The 22,401-nt window shown below is 43.1% G+C and overlaps 1 protein-coding gene across 4 annotated transcripts in view; it reads left to right on the forward strand.

Moving 5' to 3' along the window:
- Nucleotides 1–22,401, forward strand: part of TENT2 (terminal nucleotidyltransferase 2) — an 87,571-nt gene that overhangs the window by 25,042 nt on the left and 40,128 nt on the right. For 2 of the 4 annotated variants that reach the window (XM_008261867.4, XM_051854076.2), the window contains exons 5-8: nucleotides 13,695–13,809; nucleotides 13,900–13,991; nucleotides 16,975–17,053; nucleotides 19,750–19,819. In XM_008261867.4, the coding sequence (XP_008260089.2) occupies nucleotides 13,695–13,809; nucleotides 13,900–13,991; nucleotides 16,975–17,053; nucleotides 19,750–19,819 (356 nt within the window). The remainder of the gene's footprint in view (nucleotides 1–13,694; nucleotides 13,810–13,899; nucleotides 13,992–16,974; nucleotides 17,054–19,749; nucleotides 19,820–22,401) is intronic. The other 2 variants (XM_008261869.4, XM_051854077.2) reach the window with 1 other exon arrangement.

Here is a 22,401-nt window from a genome sequence, read left to right on the forward strand (position 1 = left end):
GTTCTAGTGGGTGTGAGTTGGGCTCTCATCTTGATTTCGATATGCATTTCACTAATCACTAATGATGTTGTCTTTTCATTTGCTTGTTGCATTTGTCCTTGGAGAAATGTGTGTTTAATTCTCTGCTTATTTTAAAATTGAGTTGTTATTATTGCTGAGTTGTAAGAGCTGTTTATATATTCTAAATACTAGGCCCTTGTCAAGTGAAGGATCTCCAAATATTTTCTCCTATTCTGTGACTTGCTATTTACTTTTTTGCTGGTGACCTTTGTAGCACAAAAACTTTTCATTTTTATGTAGTCCAGTTGATTTGTTTTTCTTTGCTTGCTTGTGTTGTTGGTATATCTGAGGAACCATTGTGCATTTCAAAGTCATAAAAATTAATGCCTATATGTTCTAAGGATTTTATGGTTTTAGTTTTTTTTTTTTTTTTTGACAGGCAGAGTTAGACAGTGAGAGAGAGACAGAGAGAAAGGTCTTCCTTCTGTTGGTTCACCCCCCCAAATGGCCGCCACAGCCGGCGCACCACGCTGATCCGAAGCCAGGAGCCAGGTGCTTCTCCTGGTCTCCCATGCGGGTGCAGGGCCCAAGCACTTGGGCCATCCTCCACTGCCTTCCTGGGCCACAGCAGAGAGCTGGACTGGAAGAGGAGTAACTGGGACAGAATCTTGGCGCCCCAAGATTGGGACTAGAACCTGGGGTACTGGTGCCGCAGGCAGAGGATTAGCCTAGTGAGCTGCGGCGCCGGCCTGGTTTTAGTTCTAACATTTAAGATTTTGATCCATTTTGAGTTTTTTTTTTTTTTTTAATTTATTTGAGAGTCAGAGTTACAGAGAAAGAAAGGGAGAGACAGAAAGAGAGAGGGAGCGATAGAGATGTCTTCCATCTGCTGGTTCATTCCCCAAATGGCTGCAACAGCCGGAGCTGGACCAATCCAAAGCCAGGAAGCCAGGAGATTCTTCTGGGTCGCCCAAGTACTTGGGCCATCTCTGCTGCTTTCTGAGGTATGTTAGCAGGGAGCTGGATTGAAGTGGAGCAGCTGGGACTCAAATTGGTGCCCATATAGAATGCCAGTGCCGCAGGCAGTGGCTTTACCTGCTACACCACAGTGCCAGCACCTCAGCTTCATTGTTTTGCTGTTGGTGAAGTTATCCTAGCACAATTGAAAAGACTGTGCTTTTCTGCCTTGTAATTCTTTTAACATGAAGTAGGAAAAACATCTTACCAAAACCAATAGGAAGAGGAAAAACCAAAATAAAATTAGAAAAGACTGACTCAGGCTGTTTGCCAACCCCTTCTTCCCTGTTCTTTCTGCTTTCTTTGCTTCTCATTTTGAAGAGTCTCTCATGATACTATATTGTGAAAGCCTTTGGTGTAAACCAAATCAATTCAGTTCTTTGAATGAATATGTAAAAATCTTTTACTTTAAGGGGGGTTTTAATACTTGCGCATGTAAGCCATTAAGCCCATTTTTTTAATCAGAGATTTTATTTATTTATTTGAGAGGTAGAGTTATAGACAGTGAGAGGGAGAGACAGAGAGAAAGGTCTTCCTGCCGTTGGTTCACTCCCCAGATGGCTGCCACGGCCGCAGATGCACCGATCCGAAGCCAAGTGCCAGGTCTTCTTCCCAGTGTCCCATATGGGAGCAGGGGCCCAAGCACTTGGGGCGTCTTCTACTGCTGTCCCAGGCCATAGCAGAAAGCTGGGTTGGAAGAGGGGCAGCTGGGACTAGGGCCGGCACCTGTATGGGATGCCGGCAATGCAGGCTGTTGCTTTTACCCACTGTGCCACAGTACCAACCCCTCTTTTTGTTTTTAAAAAGTTTTTTTTTTTTTTTTTTTTTTTTAGTTGTTTATTTGAAAGACAGTGACAGAGAGGGAAAGAGAGAGCGTTCTTTCTGGTTCACTCCCCAAATGCCTGCCACAGCCAGGTCTCATGTGAGTGGTAGGAATCCAAATACTTGGGCTATCATCTGCTGCCTCCCAGGTGCATTGGCAGAAAACTGGAGGGAAAGCAGAGGCAAGATGGCATCCCAGGCCGTTCAGTGTGGGATGTAAGTGTCCCAGGGGACAGCTTAACCTGCTGTACCACAACACACACCTCAAACTGCTTTTTTCTTTGCCTCTCTCTCTAAGATTTACTTATTTTATTTGAAAGGCAGAATTAGAGATCTTCCATCCACGGTTTACCCCCCAGATGGATGCAACAGCTGAGCCTGGGCCAGGTGGAAGCCAGGAGCTGGGAGCTTCATTCAGCTCTCCCACGTGGGTGCAGGGGCCCAGGCACTTGGACCATCTTCTGCTGCTTCCCCAGGTCCATTAGCAGGGAGCTGGATGGAAAGTAGAGCAGCCAGGACTCCAACTGGTACCCATTCGGGATGCCAGCATCACAGGGAACAGTTTAACTCGCTGTGCCACAGCGTCAGCCCCCCAGACCAATTTCTTTGGGTGTTATTCCACCTGCATTATTATGGGGAAAAGAGAGCAAGCAATTACTTTTTTTTAAAATATTAAGATTTAATTTATTTATTTGAAAGGCAGAGCACATATACACACACATATGCAGATTGTATGTATTTCTGCTCAGTCCCCAAATGCCTACAGCAGCCAGGGCTGAGCTAGGCTGATGCCTAGAGCCTGTAGCTCAATCCAAGTTTCCTATGTGTGTGGCAGGCATGCAGGTACTAGAACCATCACCTTTGGCCTCACAAGATGTGTGCTAGCAGGAAGTTGGATTGGAAGTTTAACAGGAACCCAAATCCTAAGCACTGATACAGAATTTAGGCTTTCTAAGTGGCATCTTTACTGTGCCACCACACCTGCCCCCTTTCACTCTCCCCCCTTTTCTTTCTTCTTCTTCTTCTTTTTTTTTTTTTTTTTTTTTGACAGGCAGAGTGGACAGTGAGAGAGAGAGACAGGGAGAAAGGTCTTCCTTTACCGTTGGTTCACCCTCCAGTGGCCGCTGTGGCCGGCGCACCGTGCTGATCCAAAGGCAGGAGCCAGGTGCTTCTCCTGGTCTCCCATGGGGTGCAGGGCCCAAGCACTTGGGCCATCCTCCACTGCACTCCCTGGCCACAGCAGAGAGCTGGACTGGAAGAGGGGCAACCGGGACAGAATCCGGCGCCCCAACTGGGACTAGAACCTGGTGTGCTGGCGCCGCAGGCAGAGGATTAGCCTTGTGAGCCGCGACACCGCCCCCCCCCCCCCTTTCTAATAAAAGGTTTATCTATTTTAAAAGTAGAGAGACAGAAAGGTACTACTGTGTTTATTCTGTCACTGAACACTTTTTATTTTTTTAAGATTTATTTATTTATTTGAAAGGTAGAGATACAAAGAGAGATCTTTTACCTGCTAGTTCACTCCCCAAATGGCCTCAATGGACTGGGCTATGCCAGGCTGAAGCCAGGAGCCAGGAGCTTCTTTTGGATCTCAGTCATGGGTGCAGGGCCCAAGCACTTGGAGCATCTTCCACTGCTTTCCTAGGCTATCAACAGGGAAGTGGATTGGAAGTGGAGCAGCCGGGACTTGAACTGGTGCCCTGAGGATGCTGACACTGCAGGTGGAGGCTTAATCTTGTACACCGGAACACCAACCTCAAGTGAACACTTTTTAAAGAAAATATCGGGCCAGCACTGTGGCCTAGTAGGTTAATCCTCCATCTGCAGTGCTGGCATCCCGTATGGGCAGCAGTTTCAATCCCAGCTGTTCTACTTTGAATCCAGCTCCCTGTTGATGGCCTGGGAAAACAGTAGAAAATTGCCCATGTGCTTGATTCCCTGCATCCACATGGGAAAACCTTAGGAAGCATCTGGCTCCTGGCTTTAGATGGGCCCAGATCTGGCCATTGCATCCCTGTGGGGAGTGAACCAGTAGATGGAAAACCTCTCTCAGTCTCTCCTTCTCTTTAACTCTTAAAAACGAAAAGAAAATATTTATCAATGTCTGCTTGTTAGGCATTCTATAAATTCTGTGTCGTTTAGTTTTTTCAAGAACCCCATCGCATGGGTATTGTTCTTTTTTTTTTTTTTTTTTTTTTTGACAGGCAGCGTGGACAGTGAGAGAGAGAGACAGAGAGAAAGAGAGAAAGGTCTTCCTTTTCCATTGGTTCACCCAGCAATGGCCAGCACACCACGCTGATCTGAAGCCAGGAGCCAGGTGCTTCTCCTGGTCTCCCATGCGAATGCAGGGCCCAAGGACCCGGGCCATCCTCCACTGTACTGCCAGGCCACAGCCGAGAGCTGGACTGGAAGAGGAGCAACTGGGACAGAATCCGGCACCCCGACTGGGACTAGAACCCGGGGTGCCGGTGACGCAGGCGGAGGATTAGCCTGTTGAGCCGTGGTGCCGGCCACGGGTATTATTCTAATTTTGTTCAGGCTCAGAAAGCTAAATGGCTTGTTCAGTGTCGCAGCTAGTAAGTGGCAGAAACAAGATCTGACCTTTGTTTCTAAAAATTACAAAAAGGAAGAACTTTAGTGCTTCATATTCAGGGGTAGGAACTGACATTCTTGGAACTGACGGTAGAACCAGGTGAAATGGGGTAGTAGTAAGTAATAGTTATTGAATGTCTTTGCAGCATTGTGCTCAGTAGTTTATCTGGTCCTCATGTGAAGTATAGAGAACAGATGAGTCAGCATGACGTAGAAGTAGGACAGTGGTTTAGGATCTTGAATACACAGAATGCCAGCGAAGGTTTGTGAGTAGAGGAGTCGTGTGATCAAATTTGTGTCTGCAGGAAGCCAATTCTTGTGGAGTGATGGAGTTTGATTTGGAATGAGATGGGCCTAGAAGATGAGTGATTGCCTTGAAGGCTGTTAAATTTGTCATATGGGAGGTGCCGACTTTGTGTTATGACAGATGGTAGTGAAAATGATAAGAGGAACAATGTGGAAGGAGAATTGATTGAATGTATGGAATGATTGAATACAGTGGACAGAGGGAGCAAAAGACATTTGCGAACCTGGTGATTTGTTTCTGAGCTACCAATAGAGAAAAAGAGCTAGATTTTGGACACATAAGCTGACTGAGAAAATAGTAAAAAGTATTTCCCATTTGCATGGGAAAACCTGCTATAATGCTTGTGCTCTTGAGAAACCTTATGTTTTACATACTGTGCACTAAGCATTTAGGGCTTCTGGGAAGCAGGGCTGGAGTAGACCTTTTAAGCAACTTTGTAAGTAGAATACTGTCAAGGGTTAGGAAATAGTTTGGGCAGACCAGGCAGGCAGCTTAGCATGTTGCTGCAGGGAATTTTTTTTTTTTTTTTTTTGACAGGCAGAGTGGACAATGAGAGAGAGACAGAGAGAAAGGTCTTCCTTTTGCCGTTGGTTCACCCTCCAATGGCTGCCGCGGCCGGCGCGCTGCGGCCGGCGCACCGCGCTGATCCGATGGCAGGAGCCAGGAGCCAGGTGCTTTTCCTGGTCTCCCATGGGGTGCAGGGCCCAAGCACCTGGGCCATCCTCCACTGCACTCCCTGGCCACAGCAGAGGGCTGGCCTGGAAGAGGGGCAACCGGGACAGAATCCGGCGCCCCAACCGGGATTAGAACCCGGTGTGCCGGCGCCGCTAGGCGGAGGATTAGCCTAGTGAGCCGCGGCGCCGGCCGCTGCAGGGAATATTAAAAATATACAAAATAGGATCAGGTGTGAGACAGGACTCTTGAAAGAGGATGCTTTTAGGCCGTTGCGGCTGTTTGGAAGTGAAACAGCAGATGGAAGATCTCTGTCTCAATCAATCTTTCTCTCTCTCTCTCTCTCTGTCATTTTGCCTTTAAAGTAAATAAATGAATGTTGTAAAAAAATCATGCTAAACGCAGCTGTATTTATAAGTTCCATGAAAGAAACAGAGTGTTGAGAGAATGTTTTTGGGGTCTCAGGGAAAACCTCCTTAAGGGACCGTGTTGGAGCTGAGATACGAAGGGTGAGTAGGAAATGACTGAGAGTGATGGCCATGGAGGATTGCTTTAGAAAGAGGAAGCGTGTTTGAGAGTCTTTACGCTGCAAGGAGCATGGAGCCCGCAAAGAACTGCCAGCAGACGAGAAAAGCTGGGGTTTGTGATAACCAGGGAGAGTGGTTGAGGTGTGATGGGAAAGATGGAGGGAGGAGATTAGGCAAGGACTGGCAGGACATTTTGGGTTTTACCCTCAGAACACCCATAGCTATTCAGATTTTGTTTGTTTGTTTGTCTTTAAGCAGGGAAGAGAAATGAGTTATGAATTTGACTGCAGTTGGGAGAGAAGTTGAGCATGCGGAGTTAAAGGAAGGTTGTTGTACTCCAGGTGAAAGGAAATTGTATCTTGAATTAGAAAGTGCTGATATTTAAGATGAAGAGAATTTGGTGAATGTAAGGTATGGTGAGGAGCTGGAACTGGCACGATTTGGTAATAGGTTAGATTGTGGCCTCTGATCCTCTGTGATGTTGATATTTCTTGTCTGCTCTCTTTGCTCTGTGATCCTAGGATGCTGGCAGCATTCCTGACTTCCTCTTAGCAGGTGCCTCCAGTTCCCAAAGGGGAGAGTCTACAATGTCTGCAAACACTGCCAGTTGTCTTCTGAGGGGCAAATGGCCCCTGGTGAGAACCACTGGGTTCTGCAGGAAACAAGGTGCTGAGGATTACTCTCCAGTTCGGGCTTTTTTTTTTTTTTTTTTTTTAAATAAAAAAAGAACCGTGGTTTCATGGTTCTGTCATTCATTGAGACAGAACCAAATGGAAGAGTAGCAAGATGGGAATTGGTTCATGTGGTCTGTGGATTCATTGTTTTTGAGATGCTTTTGAAATGTCAGAGTGGATAAGAGTTGGTAGTTGAACATGTGTAGATCTGGAATCAGGAGGAAAGGTGTTGGTTGAAAATGTACTTTTGGTTAATACCAGCATTCAGATGATCATTTAAGCCAAGAGTGTGGACATGATTGTCCAAGAAGAAAGCCTGTGTCCAATATGTTGGAGTAGGTTGATAAAAAATAATAGAAAAACCGAAATGGAAACAACAGTGTATGTAATTATGAGTACTTTTGGAAATTTGGCCATGAAGGTGAAGAACTAAAGGTTCTTTTTCCTAAGGGGAAGAAGCTTTAGCCACACATAAATATTTATGGCCAAGATTCCATAGGGAAGGAGGAGGCTGACCAAGTCTGGAAAGAAAAGAACATTTGTGAATAAGGTCTTCTAGAACGTAGAAAGGGATGGGTGCTGTGTTTAGATAGAGTGATTGGACTTAGGAGAGAACATCTTTTTGGAACTGGAAGGTTGGAGGAGAGAGGAGGAGAGACGATACAGGAGCTATTGCAGATGTGGCGGGAGATGTAGTGGAGTCCCCACTGCTTCTTGTTTCTCCTCTGACCTCTGTTTAAGGTCATCTCTTGAGAGGAAAGAGGATGAAGGAGGAAGTCAGAGTTTTGAGATTAGTGGAAAAGTTTGAAATAGCCTCTATGGAATGCAGGAAATCAAACTGATTAGAGAACATGAGTGGAGAAGGTTTGAAACAGTGCTTGGGTGGTGTGGAGGCCTCACTAGGATTGGTAATAATGAATCAATCAGCTGGTGCCAGCTCCCGGAAAAGGTTTTGTTAGTAGATGTTTTCTTAACCTCTCTTGAGGATTCCTGTTCTGTGTTTCGTAAACCCAGAGAAGTGAATTTTGAAAATGAGCATCTTCTGAGTTAAGCCAGTTGTCCAGTGCTGACAGGAAAATTGCCCTTACTTGAGAACCACTGGCTAAGACAGAAAAGAAGTATTTACTGTTGTAAATTCATTAAGTGAATGACTAGCTATGAGGAAAAAGTGAGTAATTTCATATGAAAACCTTTTAGAGCCCTGTTACAGTAGCCTTTAGGAAAGTCAGAATGTTTCCATGCATGTAAAGAAGGGAAGGGAGCAAGAATATGGAATTGCACATTTTGCACATGATTTTAACTTTCTTCATCTGTGAGTGTTTCTACATGAATTAAGTCATTCAGATGAAAGAAACTTAGGATTTCATTTGGGCCTTGTTGTAATGAAATTTACTTATTTATTTCATTATTCCACAAATTTGAGTGCCTACTGTGACTTTCAGGATTATGTTGATCTGCGCCACCGATACCCGATCTTAGAGGTTGGCAAACTTTCTGTAAAGGTTGTATTTCAGGCTACATAGGGCCTCTATTGCCTGTTCTCTTTTCTCAGTGCTTAGAAAATGAAAAAAAATCATTTGGTACAGAGGGCACAGTTTGCTAATCCCTACTTAGGTAAATAAAACTTAATCCTTCAAATATCATTTAAAATTTTCATTACCCACTTACAAAGTTGGATGCCTTTTTAAAGTTTTTTATTATAGAAAATATGAAACCATATACAAAAGTACTGAGAATATGTTAGCATACATCCTTTTATCATCCAGCCATTAACTGTTACCTGTCTGCCTGTGACTCCTGACTTCAGATTCTTGGTAACGCAAACCCTAGTAGGCAGAGTTGATGTCTCAAGTAATTGGGTTTCTGCCACATAGGTGGGAGACCTGGATTGAGTTCTGGCTTCTGTCTTTTGGCCTTTGAAAGCACTGGGGGAGTGAACCATCTCCTGCCCCCTCCCCAAATAAATAAATAATTTAAACAGATGAACGGGTACCAACATATGATCTATTTTATTTTGTCTGTCCTCCTCTCTCTTACTAGTCTGAATCTAATTCTAGTCATCAAATTTTATTTCTAAATATTCCAGTATTTTTATTTTTTGTTGATGCCATAGTGGTTTTTTAAAGATTTTTTTAGTTTATTTGAAAGTCAGAGGTATGGGGGTGGGGGTTTGGAGAGAGGTATCTTCCATCAGCTGGTTCACTCCCCAGATGGCCACAATGGGCAGGGCTAGGCCAGGCAGAAGCCAAGAGCCAAAAGCTTCTTCTGGATTCCCCACATGAGTGGCAGAGGCCCAAACACTTGGGCTATCTTCTATTGCTTTTTCCAGGCCATTAGCAGGGAGCTGGATCAGAAGTGGAGTAGCCAGGACACAAGCTGGCGCCCATATGGGATGCTGGCTTCATCAGCAGTGGCTTTACTGGTTACACCACAGTGATGGCCCTGAGGCCGTAATATCTTGATGACTGTGACTTTATAATATGTCTAGTACTCTAGGTGGAATAAATCCTCCAACTTTATTCTCTTTCTTGGCTGCTCTTGGTCATTTAGCTTTTCCAAGTAAAATGTACAGTTATTTTGTCACTTTCTCGAAAGAAGCCTTCTGGTATTTTTATTTTAATTGTATTGAATCTTCAGATCAATTTCAGGAGAATTGACATATTTAATGATAGTCTTTGACCCGTGAACATGATACATACACACACATATATTTAGTCCTTTAATTCCTTTTTTTTTTTTTTTTTTTTTTTTTTTTTTTTTTTGACAGGCAGAGTGGATAGTGAGAGAGAGAGACAGAGAGAAAGGTCTTCCTTTGCCGTTGGTTCACCCTCCAATGGCCGCCACGGCTGGCGCGCTGTGGCCAGCACACTGTGCTGATCCAATGGCAGGAGCCAGGTGCTTCTCCTGGTCTCCCATGGGGTGCAGGGCCCAAGTACTTGGGCCATCCTCCACTGCACTCCCGGGCCACAGCAGAGAGCTGGCCTGGAAGAGGGGCAACCGGGATAGAATCCGGCGCCCCAACTGGGACTAGAACCTGGTGTGCTGGTGCCGCTAGGCGGAGGATTAGCCTATTGAGCCGCGGCGCCAGCCCCTTTAATTTCTTTCATCATCATTTTATAGTTTCAGTGTACAAGTCTTATATGTATCTTAGAAAATACATTTCTAAATATTTTAAGCTTTTTGCAACTATTATAAATTTTTTAAAAACTGAATTTCCACCTGCTTGTTGCCAGTATAGATGTATGCTTTAAATAGCCACTTACCTTTTTAGAAAGTAAAATGAAATAAAATGCCTTGGTTTTGATATAGTAAGATTTTATCAGTTTTGTGGACATGTCTTCGTGGTATGCATCATAATCTATAGGACTCTTACTTCATTCATCTTATTTTTCTTTTAAAAACTTTGGGAGTTGATGAGAATCCTTTTGATGAGAACCCTCTTCAGACATTAGTCCTTCAAGTATTTTTCTCTGTTCTTTCCCATCCTCGCTTGTGCTTCTGAGATGCCGGTTCTTTCCCCCGGTTACTTGTTTAGGTGAGTGGGGAGGGCTGGGCAGGCCGGCTTGCTGGCTCCCCCTCTCCTGTTGCAGTATGTTTTCTTGCTTCCCTCTGCAGATCGGGAGTTTCACCTTCTACACTGTTGGCATTGTGGGCCAGGTAATCTCTCCTACGGAGAGTTGTCCTGTGTGCTGCAGGGTGTTTAGTGGCATCCCTGGCCTCTGCCTTCTGGATGTCAGTGCCCACCCCACCCCCCGCCTCATTGTGGTAACTAGAATGTCTGCAGACATTGTCAGATGTGCCCTGGGAGTCGAGTCTTTCTGAGCCTTCCCTCTGCCCCTCGTGGCTCTGCCTGGCAAAGGTTCCTCCTTCGGGCTGTTTGCACTTTGCTGTATTACATCGCCTTGGAAGAGAGATGCATTTAATTGTGAGAGTTCTGGTGTCTCCGCGACCCCACTCCCCCTCGCATTTGCTTGTGCACTGCAGCTTGTGAGGCTCCTCCCAGTTTTGTCTGTGATTTTGCACCGTTAGAGCCCTCAGTTCCAAGGGTGAAGGAGGAAGATAATACCTGTAGGCAGTTTGGTTTCAGAGTGTTTTGGTTCTTGAGATGGCTTAATTTCCTTTCCCTTTCTTGTTAACTGTTTCTAATACCATGTAAGTCTTGCTACTCTTGGTGTTTGGCCCCAGCTAGCGAATTTTGGGGTTTGTGAGGGATACCCAATCAATTATTTGTTGCCCTTTGCTTGGTTTGATTTGGTTTGCTCTGTTTTATTCTTTAGTTTCTTTTTTGTTGGATGAGTATTAAGGACATTAACAAATTATGTCTTTTCATTGCCAGGATTTCTCTGCCTTCTTAGAATGAGTCTTGTAAATACCATAAAGGAAGCCACCTTAAGTAGTAGCTGAAACTCTCTCTGGCGTATGGACGATGGGAAAGTCCCAGGGAGGGGCTGACTGAGAGCAGGAGAGAGACTGAGAAGCTGACAGTGTCTGTTGCTGGAGGCGGCCAAGAGGCCAGTCACCAGAGCACTGGTAGCGGGATGGGCTTGAATAGCGGAAGAGGGCAGTCTGTCTGCCAGGACGGGCAGAGAGACCTTGTTTCACATACGCCCGTTTGTAGGTCTGTCATTAGGAAGCTTGAGGAGTATCACACCTGCTATCCTCGGCTTCCCTAGCAGATTTCAGTGTAAGCTTATTTTCTAAAGAAGAGAGGACATTTTAGGGGACATGGGGGAGGTCGTAAGGATTTGGAGTGATAATGGTGAAAGATGGGAGTGATACCTAACCAGAGACATGGAAGTAATTGCTAAGTAATTAATGAGAGTCTGGCCCTTAGACTATCAATTTGAAAGACCAGTTTTGTGATTTTTAAAATTTTCCTGGTTTTCTTTTTTTATTTATTTTTTTAGATTTTATTTATTTATTCATTTATTTGAGAGGTAGAGTTACAGACAGTGAGAAGAAGAGACAGAAAGGTCTTCCTTCTGTTGGTTCACTCCCTAAATGGCTGCAACAGCCGGAGCTTCGCCAATCCGAAGCCAGGAGCCAGGTGCTTCTTCCTGTTCTCCCACGCGGGTGCAAGGGCCCAAGCACCTGGGCCATCCTCCACTGCCCTCCTGGGGCACAGCAGAGAGCTGGCCTGGAAGAGGAGCAACCGAGACTAGAACCCGGCGCCCATGTGGGATGCCGGTGCCGCAGGCGGAGGATTAACCTACTGTGCCACAGTGCCAGCCCCACCTAGTTTTGTTGCTTAGCAACTGAGATGCAAGAGCAGAGAAGGTGCATGTGTGTTGTCCCAAGGTCAGGTAGGATGTTGCACGACAGGTGTGACATGACACAGGGATATTGTTGTAGGATGCAGGCTGTATAGTGAAGGAAAGTACTCCATTCAGGTGTAATTTGGAAAAAAAGGAGATTCAGTGGAACATTTACTTATTTACTTATTTTTTTTGTGGTTCCAAGAGCAGCTATGGGATAGCAAGAGAGTGAGAGTTGGATAGGAGTTTGAAGCAAAGGTGGCATATTGGAATTTAAAGTTTTAGGGCTAGAGCAGTTCCAGTTTATTTTATGAGACTATATAATGTTTTTTTTTTTTAAAGATTTATTTATTTATTTTGAAAGTGAGAGTTATGCAGAGAGAGAGAGAGGTCTTCGATCCGATGGTTCACTCCCAAATTGGCCACAACGGCCGGAGCTGTGCCGATACCAAGCCAGGAGCCAGGAGCCAGGAGCTTCTTCCAGGTCTCCCATGCAGGTGTAGGAGCCCAAGGACTTGGGCCGTTCTCTTACTGCTTTCCCAGTCCATAGCAGAGAGCTGGATCGGAAATGGAGCGGCCGGGTCTCAAACCGGCGCCCATATGGAATGCCGGCGCTTCAGGTCAGGGCATTAACCCACTGTGCCACAGCGCCAGCCCCAAGACTATGCTGTGTTTATAGGAGTGTACACTGGTGAAATATACTTGTAGAAGAAGTCCGTAAGTACAGTGAGTTGTGATATGTCTAACCCGTTACAGATAAGGAAATCACGTAGGAGTTGGGCTGGGTGGAAAAGTGTGCACCAGATGGATAGATCAATAGGGAGGTCAAAAAGATGGCAACAGGAAGTCCAGTTTCAGATTTTTTTTTAAAAGAATGGAGAATAGAGTGGTTTGCCTGAGCATGGAAAAAATAGGGACTTGTGTTATATTTGGTGTTTATGTTTTAAAGATTGATTTATATATTTGAAAGGCAGAAATACAGAGATGGAGAGAGATCTTTTATGTACTGGTTCATTCCCCCAAATGGCCACAATGGCTGGGGCTGGGCCAAGCCAAAGCCATGAGTTTCTTCCGGGTCTCTACATGGGTGAAGGGCCCAAGAACTTGGGCCATCTTCCCCTGCTTTCCCAGGTACATAATCAGGGAGTTGGAAGTGGAACAGCCAGAAATCAAAGTGGCACCTATATGGGATGCCAATACTGTGGGCAGAGTCTTAACACTCTTTTTTTTTTTTTAAGATTTATTTTATTTTATTTTATTTCAAAGGCAGAGTTAGATGCACACATACACGCACGCACGCACGCACGCACACACACACACAGAATCTTCCATCTGCTGGTTCGCTCCCCAAATGGCTGCAGTGGCTGGAGCTGGGCAGATCCAAAGCCAGGAGTCAGGAGCTGCTTCTTCTGGGTCTCCCATGTGGGTACAGTGGCCAAAGTATTTGGACCGTCTTTTACTCCTTTCCCAGGCACGTTAGCAGGGAGCTGGATGAGAACTGGAACAGCCAGGGCTGGAACTGGTATCCATATGGGATGCAGGCTGCACGCCCCAGCCCCAGCCCCGGCCCCATGAGGCTTAACTTTCTGTGACAAGCACTGGCCCCTGTGACTGTACTTTTATGTAACTTGTCAATGAAATTTTACTTTGAAAATTTCAATGGAATTTCTCAAGCCATTGTACTCAAGTAACAGTTTTGTCTCAGAATGTGCTAAGATATTATATATTTATTTTTAAAATACTGCCAGTAGAGTTGATTTACATTTTTTAATATTAGTGTCTTTAACATTTCTGAATAAAATCTTTAATCTTTTGTGGTGAATTCAAGTTGAGTCAGCAGATACTGGAGTTATTTGAAACATGTCAGCAGCAAATAAGTGATTTAAAGAAGAAAGAACTCTGCCGAACACAGCTGCAGAGAGAAATCCAGCTGTTATTTCCGCGTATGTTTCCCTGTTTTGCATGCTTTTTTTGCATATACGTTCTTATTTCAATTTTAAATAGCATCTGAAAATTGTCTTCTGTTTCTCTAGAAAGCAGACTTTTTTTGGTTGGATCCTCTTTAAATGGATTTGGTACTCGAACCAGTGATGGTGACTTATGCCTGGTTGTTAAAGAGGAACCAGTAAGTAGTGAAGCATCTATTCCGAGTGTCTTCTTGTGTTGTGTCATATAAAGGACATTAAGGAAAACAACTTGCTTAGTTTTAATTGTTTTTCTGGATTTTCTGTTTATGATAATTCTAGGAAACCCAGGAAATGCTTCTTTTTCATTTAAGACATGTGCACAATCAGTATGCCAGAACCCTAACATTATTTAGTTGTAAGTTATTAAAGTGAGATGGCTCCATTATATATTTTTAAGAGCTCTGCCTCTGTTTTAAAGCACCATTGGGTTGGATGTATTGTCAGGAAACAGCAAAGAAGAGCATGTGGTATTTTCTTCCTCATCTATTTCCTCTCCATTTGAGTCCTCAGTGATTTTGTTTTTAATATTAATTTTTTTCCCTTGATAATGCTATGAGATTTGGAATTCATATTTTGGGAAAACAAAAAGATTTTACTGAATTTAAAATAAGATTGTTGTGATTTATTAAGTATATTTTTCTTAGACATTTTGGCTTTGTTTTTATTTTATTTAGCAACCAGGTTGTATTATTTAGGACTATATTTAAATTTCCTGTTAATGATACTCTTGGGTGTATCTTCATACCTCAGTAATTGGTGTTCAGTAAGATGAGCTGAAGCAGCCCTTTTAGTGTGGTGAGGTTTCTTTGAACTCCACAGCTTAAATTAAGTTCAGTATGATTTTTTTAAAAGATTTATTTTATTTATTTGAAAGAGTTACAGAGAGAGGTAGAGACAGAGAGAAAGAGGTCTTCCATTTGATGGTTCACTCCCCACAGGGCTGCAATGGCCGGAGCTGCGCCAATCCAAAGCCAGGAGCCAGGAGCTTCCTCCAGGTCTCCCATGCGGGTACAGGGGCCCAAGGAGTTGGGCCATCTTCTACTGCTTTCCCAGGCCACAGCAGAGAGCTGGATCGGAAGAGGAGCAGCTGGGACTAGAACCGGCGCCCATATGGGATGCCGGCGCGTCAGGCTAGGGCCTTAACCCGCTGCGCCACAACGTCGGCCACCAGTTCAGTATGATTTTTTTTTTTTTGGACAGGCAGAGTGGACGTGAGAGAGAGAGAGAGAGAGACAGAGAGAAAGGTCTTCCTTTGCTGTTGGTTCACCCTCCAATGGCCGTTGGCAGGAGCCAGGTGCTTCTCCTGGTCTCCCATTGGGTGCAGGGCCCAAGCACTTGGGCCATCCTCCACTGCACTCCCTGGCCACAGCAGAGAGCTGGCCTGGAAGAGGGGCAACCGGGACAGAATCTGGCGCCCCGACCGGGACTAGAACCCGGTGTGCCGGCGCTGCAAGGCGGAGGATTAGCCTAGTGAGCCGCGGCACCGGCCTCAGTATGATTTTAATGGGGATTATGTTCAGAATCATTAGTACAAAAGAGCCGTTGCTGGGCTTTGAAATCATATAAAGGAAAAGCTAAAAAAAAAAAAAACAAACAAAAAACAAAAAAACAAAACCAAAAACCAGTATCCTCAAATTATAAACATAGTGCAGCTTTTTTGTGTTCTAAAAAATACGTTTTGGGCCAGTGTTGTGGCACAACTGTTTTTTTTGTTTGTTTGTTTTTTTGTTTTTGTTTTGACAGGCAGAGTGGACAGTGAGAGAGAAAGACAGAGAGAAAGGTCTTCCTTTGCCGTTGGTTCACCCTCCAATGGCTACTGCGGCCGGCGCACCGCACTGATTGGAAGCCAGGAGCCAGGTGCTTCTCCTGGTCTCACATGCGGGTGCAGGGCCCAAGGACTTGGGCCATCTTCCACTGCCCTCCTGGGCCACAGCAGAGAGCTGGCCTGAAAGAGGGGCAACCGGGACAGAATCCGGCGCCCCGACCGGGACTAGAACCCCGTGTACCGGCGCCGCAGGCAGAGGATTAGCCTATTGATCCACGGCGCCGGCCTGTGGCGCAACTGTTAAGCCTCTGTCTGTGACTGGTGTCCCTTATGGGTGCCAGTTTGTATCCCTGCTGCTCTGCTTCCACTCCAGCTCTCTGCTCGTGCTCCTGGGGAGTAGTGGAAGACGGCCTGAGTGCCAGAGCCCCTGAACCTACGTAGGAGACCTGGATGAAATCTGGGCTCCTGGCTTTGGCTTGGCCCAGCCCTGACTGTCTTGTCCATTTGGATAGAAGATCTCTTTGTCACTGCCTCTCTCAGTCACTCTGTCTTTCCAATAAGTAACGTAAATGTTAAAAAAAAAAATTTCTTTTTTCTTTTGTGAGAGGCAAAGAGACACACTGACAGAGAGCTCCCAGCTGCTGGTTCACTCCCCACATGACTGACTGGAGACTGGAACTCAGTCCAGATCTCCTCCCTGAGTAGCAAGGCCCCAACTACTTGAGCCATTACGGCTGTCTTCCCGTGGTTCACGTTAGTAGGAAATTGCAGTTGGGAGCTGGACCAGTAATGGAACTCTGGCACTCCTATAGGGGATGCAGAAGTCCCAGGCGGTGTCTTAACCACTAGACCAACATGCCTGCCCCTGTAGTGGAGCTTTAATGAAACCGTTGTTGTATGGTTGGACTACACTCGGGCAGTCTCTTGGATCCTCCAGTCTTAGTCACATGTCTGAATCATAATGTCGTAGCTTGTACTCAAACCAAGACAACGCTGTATGTAAAGACCTGTCCTTAAGTAGTCCCCAATCTAGATAGGGAAGTAAAACATGTCATAGAAGTTAAAGTTTTCTTTATTTTTGTTGGAGAGGAATTTTGTTGTATATTTTTCTTGAAGGGAGAAAATCACAATTATGTCTGCTTCAAAAGTTCTTGAAAAGTTACCCTAAGCTTAAAGCCAGGTATTGATTTAGAGATGTGGCTGTAAAAAGCAACATTAAAGCTTAGTTTTTTCTGTAATGTGGTTTAGTGTGAATTCAAAACTGACTCCCAAGAAAAAGATGCTTTGTGTGTTTTCTTTTTGTTAAGATCCTTTAAGAATGTGAAATACTAAGCTTAACAAGATAATGAAGAAACTCTTTGTTTGTAACTTCTCAGTCTTTTTTTCAGGTAAACCAGAAGACTGAAGCACGACATATACTCACCTTAGTCCATAAACACTTCTGTACCAGACTCTGTAAGTCTAACTTGCCTTAGATGTATGTCATCTCACATAATTTTATTTAAAATGTCTCTCACCTTACTTTTAAGAATTATTTTCTGATCAAGATACAATGTGGACCCTTTTTTCCCCAAATGAATTCCGTTTAACTTGATTAAAAAGAAGAGTGACTATGGATTCAACACATCTTTATTGAAATTATTTGTAGAACATCCAAATGAATGAAATGAAAGATTTAAAGATAAATTAGCTTTGGTTCTTTTTCTCACAAAAGTGTGATCTGTGAGAGGGAAAGGAAGTCCTGAATGAGTAGCTGTAACCCAGAGTATCTGAAAGCCCAAAGAGTGATACAGATTAAGACCTGTAGCCATTGGAAGAGAGAATTTCATATGTTTGCAATGGTTCATATCTTTACCTACTTAAAAAATGTGAATATTGACTGAACAGTGTTACTCCCACAGAGAGCAAAGTTGTTGACTTAGATTAATTTATTGTAAGAATGTATTCTTTGAGTAAGTAGACTGTAAACAGATTTTAACCTGTATGGCTAAGTCATCTCAGTGTATTTTAAACTTCCACAAAATCTTGAGCAAGGTTGGAGTCATATTAACTGTGGTGTTAAAAAGCTGTTTATCCATTTACTTTTAATGGACACTTGTTATGTACAAAGCTTTGAGCTTGAAAATATAGTCAAGTAAGAATTTATTACCCTGTAGAGTAGAACAGTGACTAATTTCAGTAGACTTAAGTTTTTGCATGTGAAATGGAATAATTCATACCTTCAGTGGATTTCTGATAGATATTAAACTAAAAATACTTAAAATGGAAAAAAATATTTAAAATGGAAGGGACTGTAGGATCATCTAATTCAAATGAAGATTTCCTCCTAACTTAGATTATTGTTTTTTCATTTTTTTAGAAGATTCATTATATGTATTTGAATGGCAGAGTGACAGCGAGGATCAAAGAGATCCTTTGTCCGCTGGTTCATTCTTCAAATGGCCACAATGGCCCAGGCTTTGCCAGGCTAAAGCCAGGAGCCTAGAACCCTATCCACATCTCCCATGTGGGTTGCAGGGACCGCAAATACTTAATCCATCTTGTGCTTTCCAGGCGAATTATCAGAGAGCTGGTTTGGAAGTGAAGCAGCTGGGACTTGAACTGGCACTCCAGTAGCAGATGCTGGCATTGTGATGGCAGCTTTACCTGCTGCTGCACAGTGGGGTTCCTGATTATGGTTAAGAAGACTAGTGATCAATGAGTTCAGTAACTTACCTGTCAAGTGTGGTTTATTGATGTCAGAACTTGTATTTGTCATGCAAAACCTTTAAAATCCTGGTCTTATTTTTCCTTGAATTTCATTGAATTCTGGTACATAGTCTGTTCTGAAGCTTGATATATTTATGATTTTGATGGTAGAAATGTAACAGAGAAGTTTCAATTTTCTTTTTCAAAAATCTGTCGTTGGAACCGGCGCTGTGGCATTGTGGGTTATGCTTCCACCTGTGGTGGCACCAGAATTTCATATGGGTACCAGTTCATGTCCCAGCTGCTCCTCTTCCGATCTAGCTCCCTGGTATGGCCTGGGAAAGCAGTAGAAGATTCCTAAGTGCTTGGGCTGCTGCACCTACGTGGGAGGCCTGGAAGAAGCTCCTGGCTCCTGGCTTCAGATCTGCCCAGCTCCAGCTGTAGTGGCCATTTGGGGGAGTAAACCAGCAGATAGAAGACCTCTCTCTGTCTTTCCCTCTCTCTGTCTGTAATTCTACCTCTCAAATAAATAAATAAAATTGGTTTTGACTACAGAAAAATTTTTTTAAAAAGTCTGAGAAATAGCTCATTTTGGGAAGCTTTACAGAATTTTTAAAAAAATATATTTCTATATTTTTCTCATTTTCTACAAAGAACATGTATTTGAACTCAGAATAAGTGTTTTTTCTTCTTATAGATCATACTTATTTAAACATGTCACTGTGCTCATGCTGTAAGCTTGTTTGTATTTAACTCTAAATATGATTGCTTCGGCTGCCACATCTTAACTGTGTCATGCCAGAATCCAGCTATCACACTGCTACTAGCTGGCATGTTTGTCACTCTTACTCTGATGGACTTCTTTATAAGTACTGTTATAAATTAAATTAGACCACATTAGCTGGCGCCGCAGCTCACTAGGCTAATCCTCCGCCTAGCGGCGCCGGCACACCGGGTTCTAGTCCCGGTTGGGGCACCAGATTCTGTCCCGGTTGCCCCTCTTCCAGGCCAGCTCTCTGCTGTGGCCAGGGAGTGCAGTGGAGGATGGCCCAGGTGCTTGGGCCCTGCACCCCATGGGAGACCAGGATAAGCACCTGGCTCCTGCCATCGGATCAGCGCGGTGCGCCGGCCGCAGCGCACCAGCTGCGGCGGCCATTGGAGGGTGAACCAACGGCAAAGGAAGACCTTTCTCTCTGTCTCTCTCTCTCACTGTCCACTCTGCCTGTCAAAAAAAAAAAAAAATTAGACCACATTCCTAGAAATAACTTAAAGATGAAGATCTGTAACGGGTATTACTAGACCCACCAACCTTAGAATCTGATAATCTCTTTTTTTGCTTTATTTCTCAAAGACATACTCTTGAATTGGTTTAGCTTAGTAAAATGCTGTTTTTAAAAACTGTACATTGGAACACTGAGTTTGAGAAGTGTTTGCAGATACTCACGTTGTCTTTTATCCTTCAGCTGGCTACATTGAGAGACCTCAGCTGATTCGTGCAAAAGTGCCAATTGTGAAGTTCAGGGATAAAGTCAGGTAATTAATTACCGAACTCTTTTCATTATTTTGGGATATTTATCTAATACAGACAATTAAGAGATGCATTTTATAGCTTAATAGGTTGTCTTCAGTAATTTTTAGAGGTCACTTGAATTGGTCTTTGAAATAGTATTTTTAGGAACCTGTGTTCTGGCTTAGCAGGTAAAACTGCTGCCTGTGACACTGTCATCCAATATGGGCACTGGTTTGTGTCTGGCTGCTTCACTTCTGATCTAGCTCCTTGCTGATGGCCTGGGAAAGCTGCCGCAGAGGGCTCAAGTCCTTGGGCTCCTGCCAAGCAGGTGGGAAACCCTGATGAAGCTCCTGGCTCCTGGCTTTGACCTGACCTAACCTGGCAGTTGTGACCATTTGGGGAGTGAATCAGTAAATGGGAGATTTCACTCTCTCTCTTCTTCTGTCTTTCTAATAAAATATGCTAAAACTTTAATATATATATATATGTATAAAAATAGTAGTTTTAAAATAGTCTGAGCAATTTCCTCATGTTTAACTACTTATTCTACAGGACATTTTGAGTATTTGAGATTATTTAATTGAAAGAATATGTACATATTTTATTTTGGGGGTTCTTAAATGATCTGTCATCTTTTGAGTTTGTAATGCATTCTCAAGAACATATCTTACCTGATGAAATTTGATGTGTATATCAAGGGATTTTTTGTAAATACAGCTATGGTATATATAAAGTAATTTTTTTTTTAATGAGGGGCAGAGAGAGAGATCTGTGGTGTACTCTGTGCTGCAGCTAGGAGCTGGGAGCCTGGAGCTCAGCCTACGTCTCCCACATTCATGGTAAAACCCAATTACTTGCTATCACCATGCCTCCAGGGTCTGCATTAGCAAGAAACTGGAGTCAGGAGCCAGAGCCGAGAATTGAATCCAGACACTCTAATACGAGACATGGTCATCTTAAGTGCTAGGCTAAGTACTTATCCCTTCTGTTTCATTTCAGCGGGACCCAGATAATACCTAAAACAACGGATATTCTAAAAACTCACAAAATAGACTTACTCCACTTCAAAATTCATATTTTACTGTGTAATCTACCAGCCTGGGTTCTGAGTTGCTTAAGAACAATAAAATCTTTTATATAATGTCTACATATAAAATAAAATTAGGTGGTGATTTTTTTGATTAGTTCAAAAAGATCTTTTGTTTTCTAAACATAGATAAGACTATGTTAAATCATGTTTTTCTAGCTTAAGTTTTACAAAAGTAATAATGAAATAAAGACTTTATTGTTCAAGGAGTCTGTTTTCACAATGCATATGTTTGCTAAAATGTGTTGGTAGCCTCCTACATCAGTATTTGTATACTTTAGTGGTCATCTGCAGACACACATGGAGAGGCCACATTTTTGAGTTGCCTCACAAGCTTGGTCCCAGCTGGGCCTGAATAAGGCAGTGCTGTGCTTTCTTGTTGCAGCTTTAGTATTGCAAGCATTTGTCCTTGTCCCAGTCTAGTTAGTGCCATGTTTTCCACGTTTCTGTGTGTGTTCACTGTTCAAATGGCCCCAAGTGTAGTCATGAGTTTCCTGGATACAAGAAGGCTGTGGAGTGCCCCGTGGAGAAAACGTGTGTCAGATAGGCTCTATTCAGACTTGCGTTATTGGGCTCTTGGCCATGGGTTTGCTGTTGACAGATCAACTATACACACATTAAATAAGATGTCTTTAAACAGAAACACAATATAAAGCAGTTATATATTGATTGGTTGATGAACATGCTAAGACTTGATTGCTGTATTCCCTAAGAACAATGGTTAATCTGCTTATTCAGTGTCTCAGGTACTGTGAATTTTGAGGATTGACTGAATATATATATACATTGTAGACAAACCTTAATGCCTGGCTTAAGCCTTTCCTTCTATTCACCTAATCTATGAATGCTTCTTGAATTGTCGTCAGATAGCATTATGGTTTGCTGAAACCCAAAGATAAAGAGGGGATAAACTTCTGAAATATTAACTAATTTATAATTGTTTTTAATATTTACATGAATGTGGTAGGTAGATAAAATTAATTATTTTTGTATTTAAGTTTATTATACAAATGTTTGTCATGATTAATTTTTATAGGCATCATTTCATAATTCTTCTCTATACAAATCATAAAACACACACAAAGACACACAAACCATCTACTCCTAACACCCAAAGATAACAGCTGTTGACATTTCAGTATAAATCATTCAATCAGTGTCTTCTATGCATGTGAATGCATAAGGATTTTTTAAAGTAAAATTGGGATCTTTTTATTTATAACCATATATCATGAGCACTTGCTATGTCATTAAGTATTTTTTTGTGGCATCAAGTGAATAAATTATCTAACTTAATCAGTCTCTGTGCTTGAGCATTTGTTTCTATTTTTTAATTGCTATAAATAAGCATTTTGTGATTAAAATTCATCCCATATTGAGGATTACTTTCTTGGTATTTCCAGAAGTAGTGTTTTAGCAGTGCTTTGGATGTTTTAAATGTTAAAATCCACATTTTTGAAAAAATATTTATAGACTTGTTTCTATCTAAGTGTTTTTTTTTGTTTTTGTTTTTGTTTT

Source organism: Oryctolagus cuniculus, chromosome 14 (genome assembly GCF_964237555.1).
Source record: "Oryctolagus cuniculus chromosome 14, mOryCun1.1, whole genome shotgun sequence".
Taxonomy (NCBI): Eukaryota; Metazoa; Chordata; class Mammalia; order Lagomorpha; family Leporidae; genus Oryctolagus; species Oryctolagus cuniculus.